The sequence below is a fragment of the Xenopus laevis genome, chromosome 5S (assembly GCF_017654675.1).
Source record: "Xenopus laevis strain J_2021 chromosome 5S, Xenopus_laevis_v10.1, whole genome shotgun sequence".
In the NCBI taxonomy this organism is placed as follows: domain Eukaryota; kingdom Metazoa; phylum Chordata; class Amphibia; order Anura; family Pipidae; genus Xenopus; species Xenopus laevis.
Genome location: NC_054380.1, coordinates 96,279,070 through 96,306,377, shown reverse-complemented (window position 1 = coordinate 96,306,377; position 27,308 = coordinate 96,279,070). Strand labels below are relative to the sequence as shown.

General features: G+C 41.6%; 1 protein-coding gene across 1 annotated transcript in view; it reads right to left on the bottom strand.

Moving 5' to 3' along the window:
• LOC121394119 overlaps positions 1-15,801 on the bottom strand; it is a 33,973-nt gene extending 18,172 nt beyond the window's left edge. The window contains exons 1-9 of the mRNA XM_041564126.1: positions 15,385-15,801; positions 13,455-13,496; positions 12,122-12,191; positions 11,970-12,009; positions 11,758-11,842; positions 11,609-11,662; positions 11,288-11,347; positions 10,777-10,931; positions 9,805-9,877 (exon numbers count right to left, since the gene is read on the bottom strand). Coding sequence (XP_041420060.1) covers positions 9,805-9,877; positions 10,777-10,931; positions 11,288-11,347; positions 11,609-11,662; positions 11,758-11,842; positions 11,970-12,009; positions 12,122-12,191; positions 13,455-13,487 — 570 coding nt within the window. The 5' untranslated portion in view covers positions 13,488-13,496; positions 15,385-15,801. The remainder of the gene's footprint in view (positions 1-9,804; positions 9,878-10,776; positions 10,932-11,287; positions 11,348-11,608; positions 11,663-11,757; positions 11,843-11,969; positions 12,010-12,121; positions 12,192-13,454; positions 13,497-15,384) is intronic.
• Between the last annotated feature and the right edge of the window lie 11,507 nt (positions 15,802-27,308).

Here is a 27,308-nt window from a genome sequence, read left to right as displayed (position 1 = left end):
GCACTTTAGGAGAAAGTAGTAGTAGCTCACGCACACCTGTTCTGTGTAGATAATTCCAATTTCCTTGGTGCACAGTGATAGAGGTAACCGGCAACCTCAAATCTGATACTAAGAAAAGGCACACTGGCACACAAGCTGTGAATGCAGGTGAACACCTTGCAAAGATTTATTACCGGAAGTGCAACGTTTCGGGGCAAAGGGGCTTGCCCCGAAACGTTGCACTTCCGGTAATAAATCTTTGCAAGGTGTTCACCTGCATCCACAGCTTGTGTGCCAGTGTGCACTTTAGGAGAGAAATGCTTTCTAGTAGGCTGCTGTTTTTCCTTCTCAATGTAACTGAAGGAGTCTCAGTGGGACATGGGATTTTACTATTGAGTGTTGTTCTTAGATCTACCAGGCAGCTGTTATCTTGTGTTAGGGAGCTGTTATCTGGTTACCTTCTCATTGTTCTTTTGTTTGGCTGCTGGGGAGGAAAAGGGAGGGGGTGATATCACTCCAACTTGCAGTACAGCAGTAAAGAGTGATTGAAGTTTATCAGAGCACAAGTCACATGACTTGGGGCAGCTGGGAAATTGACAAAATGTCTAGCCCCATGTCAGATTTCAAAATTGAATATAAAAAAATCTGTTTCTCTTTTGAGAAATGGATTTCAGCTCAAAATTCTGCTGGAGCAGCACTATTAACTGCTGCATTTTGAAAAAAATGTTTTTCCCATGACAGTATCCCTTTAATCCATATCTAGCATTCCCATTAAGTATCCCTTTTTTTAGAAATAAAATAGTCTATTAGTGGCATCTGGAGCATCATTTGGTCCTTCATGTGTACAATGGAGCATATATATAAAGCTGCAGGAAAAATGCCAAGAAAATGTAGGTGTTTTGGTGTATTATGCAATGGAAATGGAGGAACCCATAGGGTTAAAGCTTCCCTATGACTTTAAATGCTGCACGTCCTTGTTCTTTGGTAGCTGGCCAAAAGCCCATGTATCTACTATTACTTTTTGGCATAACTGGTACAGTGTATCATTGGCCCAGAGGCTGATGACAGGTTCCTGCCATACTTCAGTATAGTGCTAGGAAAATGGTTGAGCTTCCTATTTCCCCTGCCACTCCAGGAGGGAGAGGGAGCACTTGGAGCCTGGAGCTTAGGCCCCAGTAAAGGGAAGGCATTGGTGAAGTTGGGGATACAGGCACCCAGTGAATGAGGAATAGTCAGGACAGGGTAGTTCTCTGTAAAGTACTTTCGAGGAAAGTGAGTCAGATATAACTAGTGAGCAAGAGCAGCCTGGCTCCAACTAGGAGGGATAGAAAGGGGTAGGTTTTCCCCTCAGGAATTTAGGTTAAGTGATTTTCCCTGATCCAACATTACCTTACAGAGATCCTGAGTGTGCATCTATCCATGTGGTACACTATATACACAGGGATGTCACAAGGTTCTGCCTATGAAATGCTTTGTTGTTACCTGACATGCATGTTATAAACATCAGAGGATTGTCAGCAAAAACCTGATTTAAGAGAATAAAGCCTGTTGGTGTTTGTTTTGTTCTAGAACCTTCTGGTGTCTAATTCTGTTATTTAGTCACTCAGCACAAGTGAGGCATGGTTGAACAATACATTTCCTTCACCCTTTCAAGTAGCAAAGGCCCATCCTATGGAGAGAGGGTCAAATGTAACCAGTGCTCTGCCTGTTTCCTAGACGGACATGGTCTAGCCTAGCCTAGATGAGGTTACAGAAATGTTCACATGTTTATAAAGTCCAGTATATGTTTGTTTCATAGGCAAATAGGATAAAAAACTGGAATTACTTCTTGGTGTAACTTACCTAGGAAATCTTCCCAAAAAAGAATGTTATGGCACATGCAGAGAACCACGTTTTGGCAATTTACACGGATGGGTGTCATAACCACAAAGCTTGCTTTCACTGTTCCCAGTAGTATTTCTTAGAATTATGTTTACCTATTTTTAGAGGTCAACATCTTCCTGATATTCCCTAAATAAAGATTTAAAATTGGAATGAAATCCTCTTTCTTTTCACCAATATTTTGACACAAGGCCACAAAAAAGAATCCAAAATGTACAGTCTCATTTAGGAAAGATGGGGCAAAAATGGTGAGCAATGCACTTCCCATCTTCCCACTTCCCATCCAACTAGCAAATGTGCTCTGTGGATGGGCACTAATGGGCATTGTTTTGTGCCCCTGTAGCTGGGGTAGGTAAATGAGCCTATTGTAGAGTGCATATAGTTTTATGGTATCAGCCAAATTATTTTGTTATTTTGTTAAGGTTTTACTTTTCAGGTTTAGGTGTTATAGGAGCATTATATACTCAGATTATTATTAGTTTATTATAAGAACATTGCTTTACTAATCTACCTACACTGTTAAATAGAAACTGTATATTTTTGAATATCTCTCTATATATATATATATATATATATATACTGTATCCAGTATATAAGCATTATTAATAAACAAGACACAGCCTTAATCTCAAATCTCTATACCCATGGCTAGAATTGGGTTCATTGTGCACAACAGTACAATACTCCTGTCACGGCCGGCACCCAATACCAGAACAAGTGCCAAGTACCCTGGGCTCGGCTCGGCTTCACCAGTAGTGTGACCAAAGTTGGGCTTCGGGAGGAGCCCTCAGCTTACTTGGGTGCCACCTGGACTTAACGAGGGGTACAAGGCGAGATGTTCTGGCTGGCAAAGGGGCACGGCTGTTAGCAAAGTCTTTTTGGGTTGAAGGTCACGGTACAAAGGATTAAGCAGAATCGTAGTCAGGCAGGCTGGGTCGAGGCAGGCGGATAGCAAGGATCGTCAAACAGACAAAGGGTCAAAACCGGGTGATCAAGCAAGGGGTTAAACAGAAGCGTTGTCAAAAGCAGGCAAAGGTCAGGATCCAGAAGTAAGAATAGTCAAAATAGCCAGGCAGGGGTCAAAACAGGTTCAGAATATAACAGACAGATTAGCACAAGGCTCAGGAGCACCAGGAAATTCAATCCTATCACGGGCAATGACAAACTGTGGGAATGCCCCTTTAATACTTTTAAATTTGGCGCATGCGCGCTGACGTCATTACGCCAGCGCGCATGCGCCTTTAAATCCGGAAGTGCGCATGCGCGCACGCACTAAGAGAAACCCGGCACAAGAAGAGGATCAGCGCGGCACGGCGGGCGTTCCCGCCGTCCCCCCACTAGACCACCAGGGTGAGACTTCGTTACAACTCCTGCACCAGCTGCACACTTAAGTTGTCCAACTTTGGGGTGGGTTGGGGCCATCTGGTTAGTTTCTGTACTACAGATATTTAAAAACTGTTTACGTCACTTCAATAGAAACAAGACAATAAACATTCCTTCTGACAATACCTGAGAATAGAGCATGTCTTTCTGCTCATGGAGGTGACCATATTTTAGTTCACAGATGCTTATTTGCATAGCTTGTTATGATAAAGCTTCTAGAGCACAGTGTTTTTAACATCTGTTCCTGTCAGTCTCTGTTTTGTGCAATTATTCATAGTGTCATTCTTCAGAGCTTTGCTTGTATTTCAGGCTAAGATGATTGTGTGCTTTAAATCATTTTGGTAGTCTTACAGTTCAACTGAAATGTTGATCTTTTTAACTATATAGTAGTCAGACCAAGTGCATACCTCATATTAAAACATAATATTAGCAATAAAAAGACTAGGTAAAGTCATGGGGCAAATTCCCTAACCGGTGAAAATTTGCCAGCAAAGGCTAAATTTGCTAGGACAATGCTAATTCACTAAAGTGCAAAGTTGCGACCAGGGCACTGAATGCTGGCAAATTTTCGCTAGCGTTACTTCGGCAATCAAAGCGAAGATGCGCTAGCGTTGCCTCATTTGCATACGGCAGGAAATGATAAAGTTGAATGGACGTATATATTGCAGCAAATACATTACATTACACAAGTCCAGGGAACCTTAATAAATAAAATAGAGTTGTTATAATGCCCTACATATGAGCCCAGTGTATAGTTTATGCTCCATATGTCAGAAAATAGAGGGGGGAACCCCGTTACGCAAAAATAATTTTGCGGACCTTTGCAGGCTATCACTCTGAAAAAAGAAAAAGATGCCATTTTTTTTTTTGGGACTTAGAAAAATTTTGCACTACAAATTGAAGAAGTCCTATGTATTCCATTGCACTTCGCCTGATCTGAGCTGGCGAAGGCAAGTCTGGCAAATGAGGTAACTCTCAGTAAAATCCGCATCTTACTGAATTTGCGGAGTTATGTCCAATCACCAGAGCGAAAACTCACCTGGCGTTAGAGTGCGAAGCAACACTAACATCTATCTTCTTCGCTAGCGAAGTGACGTCTGCGCCCGTTAGGAAATTGGCGAAGTTCCGATATGACATCACGCTGGTGAATTTTCGCTAGTGTTAATCACTTTGCCCTTTAGGGAATCTGCTTGTTTGATTAGGTTGCCTTATGTAATACCCCTGAATTAGATATGAGAACAGCTGTGTCTGTAGAATCCTGAGAGAAGTTGGCTATTTATCTAAGGATCTGCATGATAATCACAGATGAAGTTAATTATTTTCAATGGGATATTATTATGCAAGATTAAAATAAAAGGGTTAGTAAAATATTTACTTCTTGAAAGTAGCAAAGCAGTTGGAAATGATCTACGCATGAGAACAGTATAGGAGCAGTGGTTTTGTAGCCATTTGAAAACTGTCCCTTTTAATTATTTTCTTGTCATGGCTTTAAACACTTTGCCTATTATTAGATACAGTATGTACCAACAAGCCTTATCCCTTGGTCTACTATACAAATATTATTATTTTAATAGTTTAGTAAATATAGTTTATGGATGTACACAAATGGGCCTAAAGTGTGTAATTCAATATTTAGCTTTGGTTGAAAACAACAAGAAAGAAGTAGTATCTACAGTATCGTTAGATATTCTTCCACTTAAATGATGCACAGTATGTGGGATCCATGTTTCGTTCAAATCCTGAGACATAAGAACAGTAACATTTTAACAGTAACATTGTGATCTTGTTCGAATTCAGTTGAATAAAATTTTAACAGTTCAGCCACACGCGTCTTTTCTCCGAGCCTTTTTGTCTGATACTGATAATCCTGATTGCTGCATGCCCTGACCTGTACTTTGATTATGCTATTGCTTACCCTTCAAATACCATCACAATATTTTCTATTCTGCCTGTTCCCCAATGCGAACGTTCACATTGGCTAGTACTACCAGTTAGTGACCTGCATCAGGTCGGGTTAGGGTTGCGACCTTTTCCCCCAGTAGAGACTGAGCAGGGGGTGGGGCCATGACATATATGGGCGGGGTCATGATGTCAAGGGGCGGGCTATGATGCAGCAATCGGCAATTGGCCGATCGCCATGGCAGTCATGGGAAATCCTGCCCGATTTTCTTTATTTGGAAAATCGGGCAGGAAGTTTTGACCCGGGCAGCCCTTCAAAATACCTGCCTGTCCGGGTCAGAACCAGACAGGTGGCAACCAAGAAAGATAGTTCATGGCACACGTAAAAAATGGGACAGAATACCGACATTCCTTCCTAGAGGATGGCAAAGTCACACAAACTGAGACAGGCTTCAGTTCCCTATCAGGGAACTAGTCAGGTGTCACAAGTCTCATCTCGCGAGATATATATCCGTATATAAGTACAGTCCATTTAACAGCGGGGGGTATGGAATCACACGTGAATGCTCTGCTGATAACATGCAAGGCGAGCAAGCTGTGGGCGTCTGATCACTATTTTCTTTTTGCACCGCTAGAATTTGTCAGGGTGTGGGTTGCTGGATCTGCAGCTGCCGCCAGAGCTAATGTTTCAAATCAGGCGTGCTGCTGTGACGTTCGGCTCCTCTTCTGCTCTTTGCTGCGGGCCAATTAAAATTGGATGGCGGGCCGCATTTGGCCCGTGGTCTGTAGTTTGGACACCCCTGGGCCAGGCCAACCCTGAGCCAGTCGTTGTCTCTGCTTAAATGAGAAACAAACCATTAAAGGGATACTGTCATGGGGAAAAAAATGTTTTTTTCAAAATTAATCGGTTAATAGTGCTGCTCCAGCAGAATTCTGCACTGAAATCCATTTCTTAAAAGAGTAAACAGATTTTTTTTTATATTCAATTTTGAAATCTGACATGGGGCTAGACATATTGTCAATTTCCCAGCTGCCCCAAGTCATGTGACTTGTGCTCTGATAAACTTCATTCACTCTGAGGGGCAAAACTCTAAGGAATATAATAATGGGTATAGATGGGGTTACACTATGACCAAACAATAGAAAGGGCTTTGTCATTAGTTGGGGAATATACAAGGTATGTATGGGGGGTATATTCTTCTTGTAAGGGACAGATGGGTGGGGCAGCAGCAAAAATCATTCATTACTCTGGCAGTGACCAGGCCATTGCATCTTGGGAAACAGGAAGTGATGCTGCATATAGACTGATGTCAGTAACACAATATGACACAAGGTTTCCCTGCCAAATTGGGCTACTAATTTAAAAATCAAAGCAGGTTTTTAAAGTCCAACCTAACCAAGATACGGATTTGGGTTACTTTTAGCGGGTTTGTGCCATATTTTTCCATATATAAAGATATGACCAATGTTGGGTTCATATATTCTCGCTCCTCTTCCCATAGGATTCTCGATTTGGGATATAGGATTCTGGACCACAAAGAGTAAGCCCCTCTTGGATTTGAATAAATGCTTACTCAAATTGAGCCTGGCCCCCAAGTTCCCCTGGGGCCTGATTCGAACCAATCCGATTCACTCAGGTTATTAACCAGACGGCTTTATTTGAGGTATACATTAATACACAATGTTACAATACAGAGTAAATAATCACTCTTATGTCCCAAAAGCTTGTGAGGACATGGGGGAACAATTAGCAATAGAACATGTTACAATGTAAGCACTTCTTCCCATGGTCCCATGGTAACCAGTCATCATCCTTGTTTTAGTATAATTGTGCCCCTCTGTCCATCTAACATCAGCACAATAGCCAAATAAGGTGCATCTGCTGTATCAGCACAGTGTCCAGAATGGGATCTGTGCTGTGGGGATGTTTCTGAGACTATTAAAGAGTCTACCTTGTCATGGTGGCAGGCTTAATAATCCTTTGGCCAAAAGTTAATGTTCAGCGCTCATGTCCATGTGACCTTTTGTAATGAGTGTGGGAGTTGTGGGTCCAGGGACATGGTTGACCCAACTTGCCCCTACCTTCCTTATTACCCCTCACAGTGTTGGCAGGCCTAGCAAACAACAGAGTGTGTCATTGTGGGGGCAAGTAGAAATTAAATACTCCTCCATCACTTTAGCAGGAACCCCCGCCTATCAATAGGCTGGTGGGAAGTGGCTAGAATTCCCATATTAAGAAAGGGGACGCAGACTTAGAAATGCTATTGCATTGTGGCCTATGGAGTAAAGCAATATTGTAGTTCCTTCCAGTATGTGTCCCTAGGTTTTTTAGCCTCATCATGTACATATTAATCAATTAACCCTGCAGAAATATTAACCCATTCCCTTCTTCAACTAAATCCCTCTATCAGCACAACCACCCAGTTTTACCCCATGCCGCCTTTGCCCATTTTGAGCAGCCCCAGCAATATTAATTAGTCCGTCACCCAACTGTCAGTCATCTTTAATAGAATGAGGCACAGGAGCCCCTTCCCTCAATTTTCACCATAGGGATTAAAGAAAAACACAGAGACATATTTATGGGGAAACCAGGCATTGAGCACAGGATTTATTAAAATGAATAGCCAATTTATGTTTGGGCATCCCTAACGGCTGATGATCCAGAGGAAGGAGAAAAACCCTAAAGTGCTTGGGAATGATCTGCACTGAAGGTAAAAATTCCTTCCTGACTCCAAACGGCAGTCGGTTTTACTCCCTGGACCATGGCTTTCTAAGTTCATTAACAAACAATAATTCAACTACACACACACACACATCAAACCACCATCCTTCCCCTACACAGGCTCCCACCAACCCTTTCTACATAGACTTGCTACCCACACCTTATACTCATGTACCAACCCATCCCTCATACATACACCCTCGATCTTATACACATGCACCCACCCTCCCTCTTGCATACGCACACACCCTCCCACTTGCATACAAACCCACCCCTCATACATACATCTTCCCTCCTACACACATGCACCAGCCACCCTCCCTCCCACACACACACACACACACACCCTCCATCTCTTCTACAGACAAAAAACACAAACCCACCCTCCTACACACATGTACCTACCCTCCCTCCCTGCTACACACAAGCACCCACCCTCCTACACACACCCACCATCCTATACAGACGCACTCACCTCCATCCTGCAGATAAAACACACACACACTCCTACACACACACACCAACCCTCCCTCCTACAGACAAAACACACCCACCCTCCTTCCTACACACATGCACGCACCCTCCTTCTAACACACATGTACCCGTCCTCCAATATACACAGGCACCCACCTTCCTTCCTACAGACAAACCCACTCTCCTACACACATGTACCTACCCTCCCTCCCTGCTACATACATGCACCCACTCTCGTACACACAAAAAACACCCACCCTCCTACACGCATGCACCTACCCTCCCACATACATACACACCCACCCGCACACATGCCCCACCATCCTACACACAGTCATCTACCCTCCTACACACATTTAACCAACCTCCCTCCTACACATGCACCCAGCCTCTTACACACACACACACCCTACATCCCTCCTACAGACAAAACCCACAAACCCACTCTCCTACACACATATACCTACACTCCCTCCCTGCTACACACATGCACCCACCCTCATACACACAAAACACACTCACCCACCCTCCTACAAACACACACCCACCCTCCTATACAGATGCACCCACCCTCCCTCGTACAGACAAAACACACACACTCCTACACACACGCAACCTCCCTCCTACAGAAAACACACTCACCCACGCTCCTACACACATGCACCCATCCTCCTTCCTACACACATGTACCCACACTCCAATATACACATGTGCCCACCTTCCTACAGACAAAATACAGATACCCACTCTCCTACACACATGTACCTACACTCCCTCCCTGCTACACACATGCACCCACCCTCGTACACAAAACAAAACACACTCACCCACCCTCCTACACACATGCACCCACCCACCCTCCCACATACATACACACCCACCCTCCCACATACATACACACCCACACGCACACATACTCCGACACACATGCACCCAGCCTCCTATACAGATGCACCCACCCTCCCTCCTCCAGACAAAACACACACACACTCCTACACACACGCACCCTCCCTCCTACAGAAAACACACCAACCCATGCTCCTACACACATGCACCCACCCTCCTTCCTACACACATGTACCCGCACTCCAATATACACACATACTCACCTTCCTACAGACAAACTACACATACCCACCCTCCTGCACACAGCCACCCACTCTCCTACACATATGCACCCACCCTCCTGCCCACATGCACCCACCCTCCTACACACATGCACCCACCCTCCCTCATATACACATACCCACCCTCTTTCCTACATACATGTACCCACCCTCCTACACATGCACCCCCTAGCATGCACCCAAGAAGCTAATGATCCAAAGGAAGGCAAAAAAACCAACCAAGTGCTTAACAGCCAATCTGCACTGAAGGTAAAAATTCCTTCCTGACTCCTAGAAATGGCAGTCAGTTCTACACCCTGGATCATGGCTAGACACACATATACACACACAGTTACATACTTGCAGGACAAGTAAAAAGGATTCAGGTGGTGGCGGTGGATCGATGGCAGCAGGCGAGTTTTCTGGTGGAATGCTGAAAAGAAAATGTTTAGAAAGTGTTGAAATAAGAATAAATTACAGACAAATACTTGTTTATTTCTGATATAAAAGGCTTAGCCTGTCTTTAAGAGCATACTATTTGTTAGGTCTTGGGGGACTGTTTGGGTCTCTCTACATATACAATGCCAGGGCCTGTTATGAATCTCAGTTTTATGAATCTCAGTGAGCATGCACCATTTATTCTTTTATACTCTTTGATCACTTGGTGCCAGTTCATTACCCAGTGGCAACCCATTTCTAAAGATGGATATCCAGGCTAGATGCACAGCAGCCCTATAAGAGTTAACTACCTTCCCTCTTATTGGCCTACTATAAAATCAACACTTTATCTGCAGACTTAGATCTCAGCCTCTGTTAGCAACCTTTTACAAGCTTAAGGCAGTCATAAATTGGTCTATCATGTAAGCCCTCAAAGTGATCAGCCTGCGGGCTGAACAGACAGGGTGTATAACGTCAGTGTCAGACCGGGACTCCAGGGGCCCACCCAAAAACCTTAGACCAGGGGCCCACCATAAAACCTTAGACCAGGGGCCCACTCTCAGTAATATTATTCTTCATCTCCTCAATCAACCTATATTCTCCTAGTCTGCTCTCTTTATACTATAAACAATTATTCCATCTATTTAGCCTCTTTTTTCTCATAGAAATACAGAATGGCCATGAAATAGGCCAAAAGTTTAGCAGCACAAGGGCCCACTGACATCTGGGCCCACCGGGAGTTTTCCTGGTATCCTGGTGGGCCAGCCCGACACTGTATAACTTCCTTTCTATTGTTCTGATTGAAAATGATCAGAATGACAGGAAGTAAAGTGGAACTGCACTGGACAACATGGGGCATCTCGAGATGAAGGGTAATTGACAGTAAATAGATACATTACCCAAACTCTCTGTAGCCTCTTCATGATGGCCTTCCTGACCCGTTTTCGAAAGGTCAGCCTTTCCCCCACCGGAGGATGAGCAGCTTCCTGCAGTTTCTTCTCCTTCTCCGAGAATGTCATGCCAAGCTGGAGAAGGTGAGATTGGACAGTCTGCGAGCGAAGGGGAAACACAAGGATAGGAAAGAAAGAAGACAGTTATGATTATGCCCAGGGCCGCCATTAGAAATTATGGGGCCCCGTACAACAAAACTTTTGGGGCCCCTGGCACCCAAGCCCCACCCCTGATCCCACCCACTCCACATCACAGTTAAAAGACCACACAGACATCAGCGCTAAAAAAGTAACCCCCACACATACAAGTTATAAAAAGCTATTGATGGTCAGGTCCCCCTTATAAGTTATAAAAAAAAAATGTTGGCGCCAGGGCCCCCCATAAAAGTTTTTTTAAACTTGCAAGTGGTTGAATATCCAAGAAAAGCATCAGAGACAGTGATCAGGGAACTTACATTCTGCAGCCGCAGATACTCCAGATGCTGCCTCCATATTTGCTGCTCTGTTGGTGTCTCCTGTGGAAGAAGAGAGTCAATGTTAAGCACTGCTTTGCACCAATGCCATTATTGTGCCCATGTGGCCCCTTGAAACAAAACTCTATGCAGTGTCTGTGCATAATGACATTTTTGTTGCTGGTGAAGATGGCACTTAGGTGGGTGACTTTAGATACCCCCCAGGGGAGCAGGAGATACAATGAATAATAATGTTCCTAATTATTATAAAGACACACAGTGAAAAATAACCTCTGTTATAATAATTGTAATAGTGACACTTACAGGAGACAGCGACACATCAATGCAGAGGGTGGCATGCTCCCTCTTGAGCTCTTCCTGTAACATAAAGAAATTAACAGTGTGAGACAAGGGCTGGCAAATTAATATAATTTATTCCATATTTATCTAAATGTCTATTCTGCATTACTTACCAGATAGTAAATCATTATCCAGTAATGGATAATGTTCCCATTGATTGTGCTCGGGTCCAAAAAGTAGAGCAGTATAAACTGATCTCTGAAAAAGAGAAATCCCAGTGTTAATAACACATTGCTATTTTCCACCCTTACTTCCCTTGCACTTACCCCTGGCTCAATAGCAAATTATTCACAACATTTAATAAGACCATTTTTGTTATACTTACAAGATGACGTTGCTCCCATATTGGACCCGGTAGTGATGTTCTGCAAAGAAAAACACATTTCCATTAAACACTGAGCTAAAGGGGAAAGGAATTCTCATACAATAAAACTAAAGCTGCAACCTCAGCAACTGATAAATAATATAGGATTTTACCGTAATAAGAGGCGAGGGCCTCAAAATCTGTATCCTCCACCCTGAAATCCTCCAGGACGGAGTACAGTGACTGTAAATGAAAGGGAAAAGCATTAGGGACATAATACTAAATGCATCTAAATGCTACTCACAGTCAGTCTGGCAGGGCCGGGCCAAGGTATTTTGGCACCCTAGGCAAGGGCTTCAATCAGTGCCCCACCTGGTCCTGCATTACCATTTCCCACCTTACTATTCATGTTGCCTCCTGTACCTGTGCCAGCAGCCATTATGTTGCCCCCATTTGTACCTGTGCCAATGCCAGTCAATCAATCAGATTGCACCCAAGCCCCCAATCTGTACCTGTGCCAGTATAGCCCGAAATATCCATCATATTGTTACCCCCAATCGGTGCATGTGCCAGCAGGAGCCAAAATATCCACAATATTGCCTTCAAATATTTACTTGTGCTGCGCAAGCATAAGACAAAAATCCATCACATTACCCCCAAATCTGTGCCAGCAGCAACCAAAAATCGACAAAATTGCCCCAAACATCTGTGTACTGTGCCAACAGCCACCATATTGCCCCATGTACCTGTGCCAGCAGCAGCCAATCCCTCATATTGCCCCCAATCAGTACCTGTGCCAGCAGCAGACAAAAAAATCCAAAATAATGCCCCTAAATATGTACCTTTGTCAGCAGGAGCCAAGAGGGAGGTGGGGAGTACTTCTGTCTGCAGTACGAATAATGGGCAAGAGGGAGTTGGAACAGGCGGTTTATAAAGTTTAAAAACTATTAAAGGCTAAGCATACCAGAGTTAAAAAAAAAGAAATTCCCCTTAAACGTGCGCCCCCCATGATTGCCCCCTAGGCAGGCGCCTACTCTGCCTACCCCTAGTTCCGGGCCTGCAGTCTGGCTTTGAGGAGAATAGAGACAGAAAAGGGTTTCTATGGTACATACATTTTTTTCTGAAAAAGGAAATAAATGTAGTAATTCGATTCCCTCAATGTCGGCTCCCACCTATGTCGAAAAGGAAGCAGTGCAGACAGACAGCTGCTTAAGGGTTAGGGCACACGGGCAGATTCAGGGAGATTTAGTAGCGTTGCTTCGTTTTCCGAAGTCGCCCAAAGTTTTCTCGTGAGGCAACTTCAGGCGGCTTCGGAAAACAAATCGCCGCGAGTGGCATGCCGCAGACGGTTTTTAATTTTAGCAGGCAGAAGGCAGGAGGAAGCAGTTTGGGGAGATTAGTCGCCGAATCTGCCCGTGTGCCCCAACCCTAAGGAGAGGTTATATAAAAGAATGATAGGGAAACAAAAGTTCAGATGAGAGTATTTTTCTTTCACTGAGGCATTACCAGGAGTGATGGAATTCTCTCTGTCTCGTTCATCTTCAAAACCTAAAGATACAAATGGACATAGTCAGACAAAATGAAGTCACAGTTAAAGAGGCTGTTCACCTTTTCAATTTTTCTAATTTGTCATTTTTGAGTTATTTAGGGGCAAATTCACTAACGAACGCTGGCGTAAATTCGCTAGTGTTACTTCGCACCCTTACGCCTGGCGAATTTTTGCTACGGATGTAACTACGCAAATTCACTAACGCGCGCAGTGTACTGAACGCTACCTTTTACGCTAGACTTCCTTCGCCACCTCAGACCAGGCGAAGTGCAATAGAGTAGATAGGGATTGCTTGAAAAAAAGTTCAAATTTTTTCTAAGTCCCAAAAAACGCTGGCGTTTTTTCTATATTATGGGTGATAGGCTGAAAAAGATCAAAAAATTTTTTGGGGCTCCCCTCCTTCCCCCTACATTTCCTAACTCATGGCAACTTAACTATACAGTGGGCACATGTGTAGGGCAAAAAAAAAATTTATTTGATGTTTTGAAGGTTTCCCAGGCATTTGTAGTGATTGTACGTATTCCTCCATTGAAATTTGAATTTGGTGCCGTATGCAAATTAACCATCGCTAGCGTAACTTCGCTTTGCTTAGCGAATCAACGCTAGTGCAACTTCGCAACCTTACGCTACCCCTGTGCTCAACTTCGGATTATAGTGAATTTGCGGAGCGCTGGCGAAACTACGCCTGTTGAAGTGTGGTGGAGTGCGGCGAATTTGCGGAGCGCTGGCGAAACTACGGCTGCCGAAGTGTGGCAAAGTGCGGCGAATATGCGCCTGGTACAACTACGAATCTTAGTGAATTTGCCCCTTAGCTTTTTCTTCAGCAGCTCTACAGTTTGCAATTGCAGTAATATAGTTGCTAGGGTCCAAATTACCCCAGCAACCATGCACTGATTTGATAAATAGTAACAATAACAATAAATGTGTAGCCTTACAGAGCATTCATTTTTTAAATGGGGTCAGTGACCCCCATTTGAAAGCTGGGAATATTCAGAAGAATGCAAATAATTCAAAATATTAAAAATAAACAATGAAGACCAATTGAAAAGTTGCTTAGCCCACTTTAAGGATAAACTCAATTGATAATGGTTAATGAAAGACTAACCAGTATACTTATAGATAAAAATGAGAAACTTAAGGAAATATGGTAACCGTGTTATCGATATTCCTTCCCAAATACAGAAACCCCTATGATCTTTTTGTAATCACTGTATGATAGCAATATATGTTACACTTTATACTTTCTCAGATGTGGAATAACTAATACTTAACAGTTGTATTTCAGGTAATTCATTCAGCCCATAGAATTATCTTCTATTATGATACTTAAGGGACCTCGTGGAAACCACTGTAGAGCATGCAACGCTCGATACAAATGTTTCATAATACATAATATGCCGTCAAAGTTAATTTCAGTTTATTTATTTCTCTTTCTTTAATCAGCAGGTCCATTGGATTAAGAAAGGACCGACTCCATCTCTACTCTTCTCTCTTAACTCCTTTCCTCCAAGTAAATACTTGATGTTATTACATAACTGTTATAACTTCTCATTTTTCTTAAAATGTTAAAACTCAATAAAAACTATTGAAAAGAAAAGTTGCTCAGAATTTGCCATACTATAACATAATAAAAGTTAACTGAAAGGTGAACCACCCATTTATTTCCTTATCTATATTATCCCATTTGTATGAAACATTGTTCCACTCAATGACAAAAGCCCATTATTAATGCTGTTGATGGCAATGGATTGGCTTCTTATAAATACCATATACAGTAAACATATGGGCTGATATGGACAAAGCCACGTGGGACTCCAACAAGAGAATTTAGAGCAGACTTGCTGAAGAAGAATTCATGAACTGAATCAATTGTATTTGCAAGATTACCTGTTAAAGGAGCTTTTCAGATCTTGAAAAATGTAGGGGCCGGCTCAAGGCCGGGGTACCCCAAGGGGGTCTCCCTAAGGAGACCCTGGCTATCTCTTACACTTGTTCAGACGAGATGGATTTATCTGAACAAAGGAGAAGCCAAAAAATAATAAACCCAGATGTTAAAAGGTGTAGCACCAAGTCGCAGTCCAAAAAGGCAGGAAAAGCACTGTAGCAATCTGTATAGAAAGAGAATAAAAAGGCAAGTTAATGAATGTAGCACTTAATATTTCCTATATAATACAGAGGGAGGCAGGCAGAGATCTATGTTACCCTAAACTTGAGCTTTGCATCACTTCCAGAAGGTAATGGGCCTCAGTTTATAGAATTAAGCATTGGTGCAGTTGGAATGAGCACACAGTACATTGGTGCCATTCACTCCATGTTTTTTTAAGTAAAGCCCAGTTATGCCCCTTGGGTGACTTGGCTAGAGAAGTACAGAATTCATAGAAAGCAAATACTTCTGATTGATCTACAGAAAGTGACTGGTTTGGTTGATATGGGGAATGACACACATGGCAGTAAATGAAGCTTGTTGTCCCCAGTTCATGGAAAGACTCATTGATCTGTTAGATCTCCAACTATTTCATACACTATTCATAGCAGGAATGCACCCGATCTACCATTTCAACTGAACTTAACTCTGCAACACATGATTAATATCTAGTTGCTAGGCTTCATGGCGTTAGCAACCAGGTGCCTAAATGTAAAAGAGCACTTGCCAATAGCAACAGATCAGCTATTCGCTTTTATTCATCACCACAATTTTTGGACTAAAGTACCTGCCCTATATACCCCCTATCTTTTATAGTTGTTTATAACTGTAGGCAATAAAACATTGTGACCTACCATGTACCCTGTTGCCCCCCTCATTTTGGCATTTGAAGGGAAAGAGCATGCATGAGATTTACAAATAAATGTTATTCTTTAAAAGGAAAAAGAATTGGGAATGATTAAATTTAGTTTTTATAAGGTACATAAGAGCAGGGCAGATACCCGGGGTCAGAGGGGCAAAACTCTAAGAAACCTGTCGGTACTGACAGGAAAAAATAAGTATGTTATGGTGAGGTGCAGGGGTCCCAAAATGTTTCCTGTTTATGGGGCACTAGTGGAAAATAAGAGTAGATATGCTGGCAGCCTGCATAACATCCAAATCCTGGGTCTGTGTTACCTAACCAGCACTAAGATTAAAGGCAGCTCCAAAGCCCATTTTAGGGGAAAAATCTCTAAGATCAGTGAGAGAAGCAACACCTGTTAGTCTGGGGAGGTGTCACTTAACTATTTCCCCTATTTTTTCTACTAATATAAGGGATATTTGGCAAAGAATCCCTCAGAGGGAATATACACTTATCACAGTGTTAACCAACGGACAAAACCAACTGTCAAACCCTAGGTATGCTCACCTCCCTTATATGGGATCCTGCTATTTGTCCCCTACTCATTTGCTATCACCCCCCCAACTGTCCAAATGGCACGTGCCTCTGCTGCCAACTGTTGCTGTTGATACTGGGAACAAAAAGTAAGCACCTTATGGTTGGTACAGGGGTCCCCAAATGCTACCTATAGTAGGAAGTGGTCATATTTGCTGGCAGCCCTGCATAACTGACAAATCCTGGGTCTGTATCTCCCAAGCAGCGCTTAGATTAAATGCATCTCCAAAACCAATTTTAGGGGAAAAATCTCCAAATTCACTAAGATCAGTGAGAGAAGCAACACCTGCTAGTCTGGGGAGGTGTCACTCAACTATTTCCCCTCTTTTTCCACTAATATAAGGGTTATTTGGCAAAGAATCCCTCAGAGGGAATATACACTTATCACAGTGTTAACCAACGGACAAAACCAACTGTCAAACCCTAGGTATGCTCACCTCCCTTATATGGGATCCTGCTATTTGTCCCCTACTCATTTGATATCACCCACCCCCCAACTGTCCAAATGGCACGTGCCTCTGCTGCCAACTGTTGCTGTTGATTCTGGGAACAAAAAGTAAGCACCTTATGGTTGGTACAGGGGTCCCCAAATGCTACCTATAGTAGGAAGTGGTCATATTTGCTGGCAGCCCTGCATAACTGACAAATCCTGGGTCTGTATCTCCCAAGCAGCGCTTAGATTAAATGCATCTCCAAAACCAATTTTAGGGGAAAAATCTCCAGATTCACTAAAATCAGTGAGAAAAGCAACACCTGTTAGCCTGGGGGGGCATCACCCAACTTTCCCCTCTTTTTTTTTTCACTAAAATAAGGGTTATTTGCCAAAAACTCTCTCAGAGGGAATATACATTTAACACAGTGCCAACCAAAGGACAAAACCAACAGTCTAATCCCTAGGGGTACAGTCACCTCTCTTACAGTATATGGGATCCTGCTATTTGTCCCCCATGGCACGTGCCTCTGCTGCCCTCCCCTAGTTCCACACTTTGATAAAGGGAGCATGTATTTAGCTACAATGTTGGTAGATAAGAGCAGGGCAGATACCCCAGGGCTGAGGGGCAAAACTCTAAGGAGCCTGTAAATACTGGGAACAAAAATTAAGCACCTCATGGTGTAGTACAGGGGTCCCCAAATGCACCAAGAAAAGCAACACCCACTAGTCTGGCGGCATCACCCAATTTCCCCCTATTTTTTTGCACTAAAATCAGGGTTATTTGGCAAAAAATCTCTCAGAGGGAAAGTTTACTTACCTCTCACCACAATGCCAACCAACGGACTGAACCAACTGTCGCATCCCCAGGTATGAAGTCACCTCTGTTCCCTGCTCTTAAAGGGGAAGTGTCCCCTGTTGTTGAGTGAGGTTTATATTTTGCCTTAGATGTGCAGTACATACACAGCTTATTATGTACACAGAGCATTGCTTTGTATGGGTGGCCTATTGAGTCAGTGCAGTTACTATGCTGCCATATCTGTTGGATCCATTCATTTATCAGCCATGGTTCCAATCACTGCTGCTGCTGTTGCTAAGTCTGGTGGAACCGGGGGGTCCTTTGCTTGTAGGGGTTCCCTTACTTAGCCTGAATAGTGGGTTTAGATGGGGTTACACTCTGACCAAACAATAGAAAGGGCTTTGTCCTTAGTTGGGGAATATACAAGGTATGTATGGGGGGCATATTCTTCTAGTAAGGGACAGATGGGTGGGGCAGCAGCACAAATCATTCATTACTCTGGCAGTGACCAGGTCATTGCATCTTGGGAAACAGGAAGTGATGCTGCATATAGACTGATGTCAGTAACACAATATGACACTGTGTTGGCGGTTTTCCTGCCAAATTGGGCTACTAATTTAAAGCTCAGGCAGGTTTTTAAAGCCCAAACTAGCCAAGGTACGGATTTGGGTTACTTTTTGCATCTTTTGGCTGGTTTGTGCCATATTTTTTCCATATAAAAAGATATGACCAATGTTGGATTCATATATTCTCGCTCCTCTTCCCATAGGATTCTTGATTTGGGATATAGGATTCTGGCTCACAATGAGTAAGCCCCTCTTGTATTTGAATAAATACTTACTCAAATTGAGCCTGACCCCCAAATTCCCCTAGGGCCTGATTTGAACCAATCAGATTCACTCAGGTTATTAACCAGATGTTCTTAGCCTTGCACTAGGAATACTTCTGACATGAGACAACCAATGTATTCTTTGTATTCCTTTTATCTCCCTGCCCTTGATTCATGATTACTGATGGCAGTGGTGTATCTAGTTGTAACTGGGCCCCACAACAAATTATTTTTCTGGCCCCCAAAATTTCTAGAGGTTGGCCTGTTTTACCAATATTTATTGACAGGGTTGGACTGGCCCATCGGGGCTGCCACATCAGGCCCCCCCCAAACCCCCCACAAGGTCTCCCTCCTCAGTCACAGTCTTCCATTCTCAGCAAACCACCGTCTGCCCTCTCGGAGCATACCTAATTCATGCAGAGTGGGCAGGCAGGGCAAGTGAGCGTCAGGAGCGAGTTGGAGGACAGGAGCAGAGGGGGTCTGGGCCGGCGGGCCCACAAGGACTGGGGCCAACTGGGTTTTTTCCCAGTCCTACGGTGTTTATTGAAATTGTTTATTAATTGGTGCCTTTTTGGGCTGCTATACCTCCTTGGCCCCCCCACTGTAGTTACGCACCTGGTGATGTGAAAATTCACAAAAAGCATATTTTCACATATATTATTTGTTAAGGCATTTTTTTCAATTGCATATTGTGCTATTTTTGGGCTACTTTTGAAGTGCCTTTTGGCTAGTTTTGGGCTGGTTTTGAAAATTAGACCTGGCAACCATGTTCCAGCCTGATGTCAGTAATACAATTTGGCAGACCTGTTACACAAACCCCCATAACACAGGGAACCTCCTCTTTGCGATAAACCTTTTTGCCTTGGCAGTCTCTGTCTCTATATCTATATATATTAAAAATGAGTTTTTGAGCAGTCACACGCATGAAATACTGAGGGGGTCACGCTGTGTCTGTCAAGAAATCCTAAGAGGTTATGCTGTGTCGGTCATGAAATGCTTAGGGGCCATATCTTGAGTTTTTTTTGTCATATTTCATTTCAATTGTATGTTTTTAATGCTGTAAAAAAAATACAATTATAAAACGCTGCTTCCGGATGTACTGTCTTTCCCAAAAGGCAAAAAAGGCGACTGCAAGATCCAAGGTGCATCGCTCTACATCTCTACCTTGCCAGCCTTTTAAACTGGAAGCTAGTTCTAGCTGCAGGGAGTGTAACTTCTTTGACGTCATTTATTTCTGCAAAAGCAGGATAGATCTGTAGGTGGAAAAGAGTAGAGTGGATTTTTAACTTGAAAAAACTAGTGTTACTGGTCCTTTAAGCTGGCCATAGATGTGCAGATTTATTCCTTGTGCAATGGAAACTTATTCAGTATAGTCTAATTATCTACCATTAACCATTCAGTCCTAAATAAATAAGAAATATAAATAAAATGATGTTCTAGCCATTAGTTGAGAGACAGCAATCGTACAAAAGTCACCCATTGATATCGTCAGGCAATACATGCAGAAATCTTATTGGTTGCTGATATAAATCTTTTAACCTGTCTGATTGACAAAATGACCAACTGTAAAAAAAAAATTTAGACCCTCCTTTCTTGTAATTGGAATGGGTGACCTCGTCAGCTGGTAAATAAAGCATTAGAGAAATTCTTATATGATCCCCTTATATATTTATAAATAGTTATCATGTCACACCTTAAAGGGATACTGTCATGGGAAAAAAAACATTTTTTCAAAATGAATCAGTTAATAGTGCTGCTCCAGCAGAATTCTGCACTGAAATCCATTTCTCAAAAGAGCAAACAGATTTTTTTATATTCAATTTTGAAATCTGACATGGGGCTAGACATACTGTCAATTTCCCAGCTGCCCCAAGTCATGTGACTTGTGCTCTGATAAACTTAAATCACTCTTTACTGCTGTACTGGAGTCATATCACCCCCCCCCCCCAGCAGCCAAACAAAAGAACAATGGGAAGGTAACCAGATATCAGCTCCCTAACACAAGATATAGCTGCCTGGTAGATCTGACTGACACATTCAGTTACATTGAGAAAGAAAAACAGCAGCCTGCCAGAAAGCATTTCTCTCCTAAATGGATTCCATACTCTATTTCATACTCTATTCTATTTATAGGCCACAAGATGGTAACAGAGAGTAGATTTTTAGCCTCTAAAGAAGCAAACCAAAGATGCTTTTATTTGTATTAAATAATCACTGATTTTTTCATTCAGAATTGCATTTAGGCTGTTTTACTTTGCTGATCCTGCTGGAGACCATTGCATACTTTTATAATGGGATTGTGCGTCTGGAAAGCTCTGGAAGGTTTGTCCCAGCAAAGCATCCATAGAGGGAGCTTGTGGCCAGCTAACCAGGAAGCCAGACTGTCTGTACAAAGGAGTGTATAGCAGGGAGGCAGGGACAGAGAGGAGAACAGCCTGGATTTGTAACAATGTGCCTGAAGTTTATCAAACTGTGAGTTCAGATTTTAATAAATAAAAACTCCCCCATTCATTCCTATGGGATTTTTGGAAGCGTATTCATCAAATGGTGAGTTCCAATTTTCACCCATTGATAAATATCCTTCTAAAAAATTTATAAAAATCTGAACTCAAATTTTCATAAATCTGCTCCTAAATCAGGGCTTATTTATTAGGCTCCGAATTTTTGTAGTCGGATTTTTAGGGGAAAATACTGTTTTTTATGTGAAAAAAAACTAACATTTTTTTGGTGTTAAAAGTCAGACCTGTTGAGAACATGTAAGAGTTAATAGCAGAGGTCCCGTTAACAACTGGAAGATTTTTTGAGTTCCGAAATCCAAAAAAATCTTAGGATTTGGATTTTTTTTTTACGATTTTATTGTGACTTTTTCCACACAAGAAGAGATTTTTGAAAAATTATTAATAAATAGCCCGTGCAGATTTGGTTCGGAGTGGTTTTCAGAAAAAAGAAGATTTCGGAGTTTGATATATAACTACCCTAAATAAACCAAATAGAATTGTTTTACCTCTCATAAAGATTAGTTATATACTAGTTGGGATCAAGTACAAGATACTGTCTTATTATGACAGAGAAAAGGGAAATCGTCTTTTAAATTATTTTATTAAAATGGAGTCTTTCTGCAATTCTGTAAGCTCTCTGGATATGGATCCTATACCTATAATAAAAAAAGCACAACAGAAAAACAAACTGAAAAAGGTCACTTGTAAATTCTGATAAGAATACTCCCATCTCATCAGCACTGCATTTTTTAGGAAGAGATGCTTTCCTATAAACCAGGATAATCTCTTATCAGACTTGACCATAAGATTGTGTGAAAAATCAAATGCTTTAAAGAACCCAGCAAGAAGGGTGCTGCTGTCTAAATGCAGTTCAGACAGCAACTTGCATGTATTAAAGATGTCCTATTATCATAAAACTGGAATTGGGAAAAGGAACTTTTAGGGGGTTATTTATTAAAGTCCGAATGCCAAAAATCTTTTCTGCCAAAAAAATGTATTATACGCAGAGGATGGAAAAAGTTTGAATCCGAAAATCCGGCATCTCCGACCTACTGAGGTTGTATATATGTCAATGGATGAGGTCCCTATCCTATTTGGAAGTTTTTGTGGTCTGTGCTGGAATTAGCCTGACAATGCGACTATTTTGGACTTTTCGGGCATAAATCCCAAAATTTTGGGCTTTTTGTGGAAAAGGCGTTAAGGGAAAAAACTCTGCAACAAATCGATTCGGATTTTCGCTAGATTTTTTTCGTGTTTGTTCCCTATCCGATTAAATTGTGCTTTTTTTTTTAATAATAAATAAGGTCCAACAGTAGATTCTAGTTTGGTTAGTCTTTTTGTTATCTAAATAGTCAGAAAAATTTGGATTTTGATAAATAAGGCCCTAACTTTCTCAGAAAATTATACTGCTTAGATCCTATAACCACTAAGGGTAAAAGCTTGATTCTATAAATATTGTGAAAAAGATAAACCTTTTAAGTGGTTAAATTCCATCAAAACCCCCAACAGTAAAGAAAACTGAAAACTATTAACCCTACTAGGGTCAAGGTAAGTACCTAAAGGGGACCCGTCACCCGAAAAAAATATTCCAAATCCTATTTTATCTAGTTATTCAAGCAAAATGAACTTTAAATACACCATATACATTATTTGAATCTTGTTTTCTTCAATCTGTGAACTAGGGATGCACCGAATCCAGGATTCGGCCTTTTTCAGCTGGATTCGGATTCGTACGAATCCTTCTGCCCGGCCGAACCAAATCCGAATCCTAATTTGCATATGCATATACAAATTGGGGGCGGGGGGAAATCATGTGACTTTTTGCCACAAAATAAGGAAGTAAAACATGTTTTCCCCTTCCCACCCCTAATTTACATATGCAAATCAGGATTCGGATTCAGTTCGGTATTCGGCTGAATCTTTTGCAAAGGATTCGGGGGTTTGGCTGAATCCAAAATAGTGGATTCGGTGCATCCCTACTGTGAACTCAAAATGATAGCAAGGAGGCAGGAGCCATTTTGTGGACAATGTTATTAAGGCAAGCCTTGTATCATCTCAAAATTGTGTTTGTGAATCAGAATAGGGGACCTGATGTCCACCCCCATGCACTGGTTACACAATTAAATGGTGAAGAGGGAGGGGGAATGTGGGGAGAGCAGTGACATATAGTAAGTGCTGAATGGAAAGTGAAAGTAATTGTCTGCCTAAGGCATAGAGGAGGGGTCAGGGCAAGTAAATTAAAGGGTCATTTTATTGCATACAGTCAGGTTAAAGTATATTGAAGATAGGTTCTTTTTCATTAATGAAAGTAAAAATTTTATTTTATTTTTTGGCCTTTACGTTCCCTTTAATGAAATAGTTGTTATTGTCTTTACTGCATTATATACTTCTAAATACAAAATACATTGCAAATACCTTGTCCAAGATTTTAGCATTTGGTGAAACCATATTGGAATATCACATTTGAAATACATTATGTCTAAAGCAACTGCATGTTGATTATTATTGGAAAGGTTTCGCCACTTCAGTTCAGAGTGATAGGGAAATAAAAAAATATTACTGTTCTATGCAGGACTAAGCTTGGGATACCCAGACATAAGGTAAGATGGCAGTGAGACACCCATGTTGGTGCAGTCCCTAAAGGAAGCCTTGGGATAAAATTTGCAGTTGGACTCACTGGGGGGGGTGCCTAACATTTTGCCCCCATCCCCAGTAAATCCACCAGATCCTTTAAACATGGTATATAAAAGTCTACAGTATGTTGCATGACAAAGTATTATCTTGGAGAGGGCAACTCCACTTGGTTACAGTCCTGAGTGTTGATCTCTACAGGCTGATGGCAAAAAATCCAAGTTTAAATCAGGGATTCTTTATCTATGGATGGGTTTTGGACCACATAAAAAATACAATAGGCAGGTTTTACCACTACAAGGGGTTAGAGTCAGGCAAAAAGACATGGGTCCCGAAAGCAGTCCAATGCCAACCTCAATATCCCATCCCCAGAGCTATGTGCAGAGGGCTCATCACAGCAGGGAACCATTGCTATTTAGTTATCAGCGAATTTGTCCAAAAATTTCACCAAACTGCAAAAAAATTTGCGAGACGAGGAGATTTAGTGAAACTTATTGAAGTAAATGGATGTTTTTTCTTATGGTAACTTTTTTTGTCCTAATGCATTAAAGTCAATGGGTTTTTTTTTCTCTGCAAGTTTTCGCAAGTTAACCTGCTTGCAAGAGTAAGGGATGTCTGGGGTATCAGGGCTGTAGCAAGCGGTCAACAGCAGCTAAAATGCCATTCCCATTCCTGAGAATATTAATTGGCTGATCAATAAATGCTTCCTGCTGATTGATATGGGTTTGTAGTCAAGCTGTAAACTTTGCACCTTTTATTACATCCCCCCTTAATGTCATGTGAGCTGAAAAGAAACAGGTTGTGCAGGTTCTCTCCATTTCTGACTCCCTTCCTCTATTTATTATTGGGTAAAAATGAACTGCAACACCAGAAAGAAGAATACATTAGAAGGTTGCCCAGTGTGGTCAGTGACAAAGCTAATTTAGGATGTCCAGCCTGTCAAATTGCTATTCACAATTGTTTTCTCTAAATGCCGTAGTTACTCCCACCTGGGTTCTGAATTTGTAATACAGCAACTGGTGCCTAAAGCCCCCAATCATGCCATGTTTTGGTTCATTTGTGTATTTCCATGCCCACAGAGGCACACTATCCCAGACTTGGAAACTTACTGTAAGCCGCTATTACAAATAATAATTCTTCCTGTGACTCCTGCAATCAGTCTCTGTAAGTGTATGCATGCATTGCTGCTGAAATAAAGTTTTATGGCAGCTGAGAGTAAAGCTGCCAACAATTTGACCATCACCTAAGGCACCTTTAAAGGCTTTAGTTGATAGCACATAGTAATCTTAAGATGTGGTCAACTGAACACTCATTTAATGAAGCTAACAGTTTAGGGCTATAAAGAATACAGAGTCTATTTTGCTATGCAGTCCTGAGGGGCCACTCAACCAGTCAGGATATAATTACTTGACATATATATCTGACATGACTATGCACCTGTTGCACGTGTGTCTGCAAGGATACGCATTATTTATTGCTTTCAGGCCCCTGTTAGCAGATACTTCTAACCAGAATACTTATGCTCTTAAAGAGGTAGTTCAATGTTCCAATACAGTAGCCCAAGATCACAGTTTGGCCACCTGTGTAAATGTGCTGCTTGCTGGTCACCAAAATGGATGTTGAGAACAAAATGTGCAAAGCTAAAGGTGGTGGCCAACATTTGCTGAAAGGTTCTGTACTTCTGGGGATGCTTTAGGGGAACAGGTAAGTTGGAACAAGTATTAGTGACACATTGGGGAGGGGTCTGGGGGCAGTGTACTGGTACTAAAACTAAAAACTTGCCAGGGAGGCTTTACTTCCCCTTTGAATAAAGAATTTTAGCATATATTCACCCAAAATGTTGATTTTGCCTTATTCATTAAGCAAAAACTAGCAAATAATGCAAAAGTGAAGTAAATCAAATTTTTGTCACCTATTTTGTTGGCAGTAATACATTTACTTAGTTCGAGTGAAGGAATAGAATAAGAAAAACTTTGAATTTCGACGTTTTTTTCGGCTACTTCGACCTTTGGCTACGACTTCGAATCAAACGAACAAATTTTCGAACTAAAAATCGTTCAACTTTTGGACCATTTGATAGTCGAAGCACTGTCTCTTTAAAAAAAACTTTGACCCCCTACTTCGCCACCTAAAACCTACCGAACTCAATGTTAGCCTATGGGGAAGGTCCCCATAGGCTTTCTAAGCTTTTTTTGGTTGTAGAAAAATCGTTCGATCGATGGATTAAAATCCTTCGAATCGTTCGATCCGAAGGATTTAATAGTTCAATTGAATGATTTTTCGTTCGATCAAACTAATTGCGGTACATCCTTCGACTACGATATTCAAAGGATTTACCTTCGGCAGTCGAATATCGAGGGTTAATTAACCCTCGATATTCGACCCTATGTAAATCTGCCCCATATATATATATATGGTAAAAAATACACTTTTTTTCTTGTTTATAAAAATGCTAACGAGGCATTTTACACCTATTATTCTAATTATACAAACACCTAGCTTGTACCCTGCCAATAGGCTGTTGATTTCGATGAATGTGCAAATGACCCCCTGAAACTGCCACTGAAAGCAGGGTGAATTGAGATTGGAGGAAGCAATGCAGAGCAGAGGAGGAAGAGTTACACTGAGCTTGACTTAATTTTAAAAACTTTGATGGAAAATTAAGTTTTTCTTCTCCGCTATTTGTTGTTTTAACAAAATATTCACAAAGGTGCCAGTAAACCATCTTTCTTCCTCAAAAAAATTCTGTTTGTAAATAAGGAGATGATTTTAAAGGGGTTGTTCACTTTAAAACACTTTTTCAATTCAGTTGGTTTCAGATAGTTCACCAGAAATAAAGAATTTTTCCAACAACTTTATATTTGTTACCGTTTTTCTAATACTGAAGTGTTAAGTTTCATTTTTCAAGTCAGGAAGCAGAGGGGCTGAATGGAAGGTGCGCAATAAAAGGAACAATAACAAATGTAGCATCACAGAGACTCTGCACTCAAATACTGAATAAAGTAAAGTTTGTTTAAAGTAAATTACATATAGTAAAAAGCTGCTTATCACCAATAAATGTGCGACTTAATAAAATGTCAAATTATCTGAATGGAGGGAATAACTAATGGTTATTATTGTTGTACATTCATAAAGTGAGAGATGAGATGTTATGTCCCATTTTATGTGATAACGTGTGTGTTATTTCATATCCATCTTTATTGAATAGATGCCAAAAAGTCCACTTAATGTTGAACTTCCCCTTTACGTTTACCCCTTTACATTT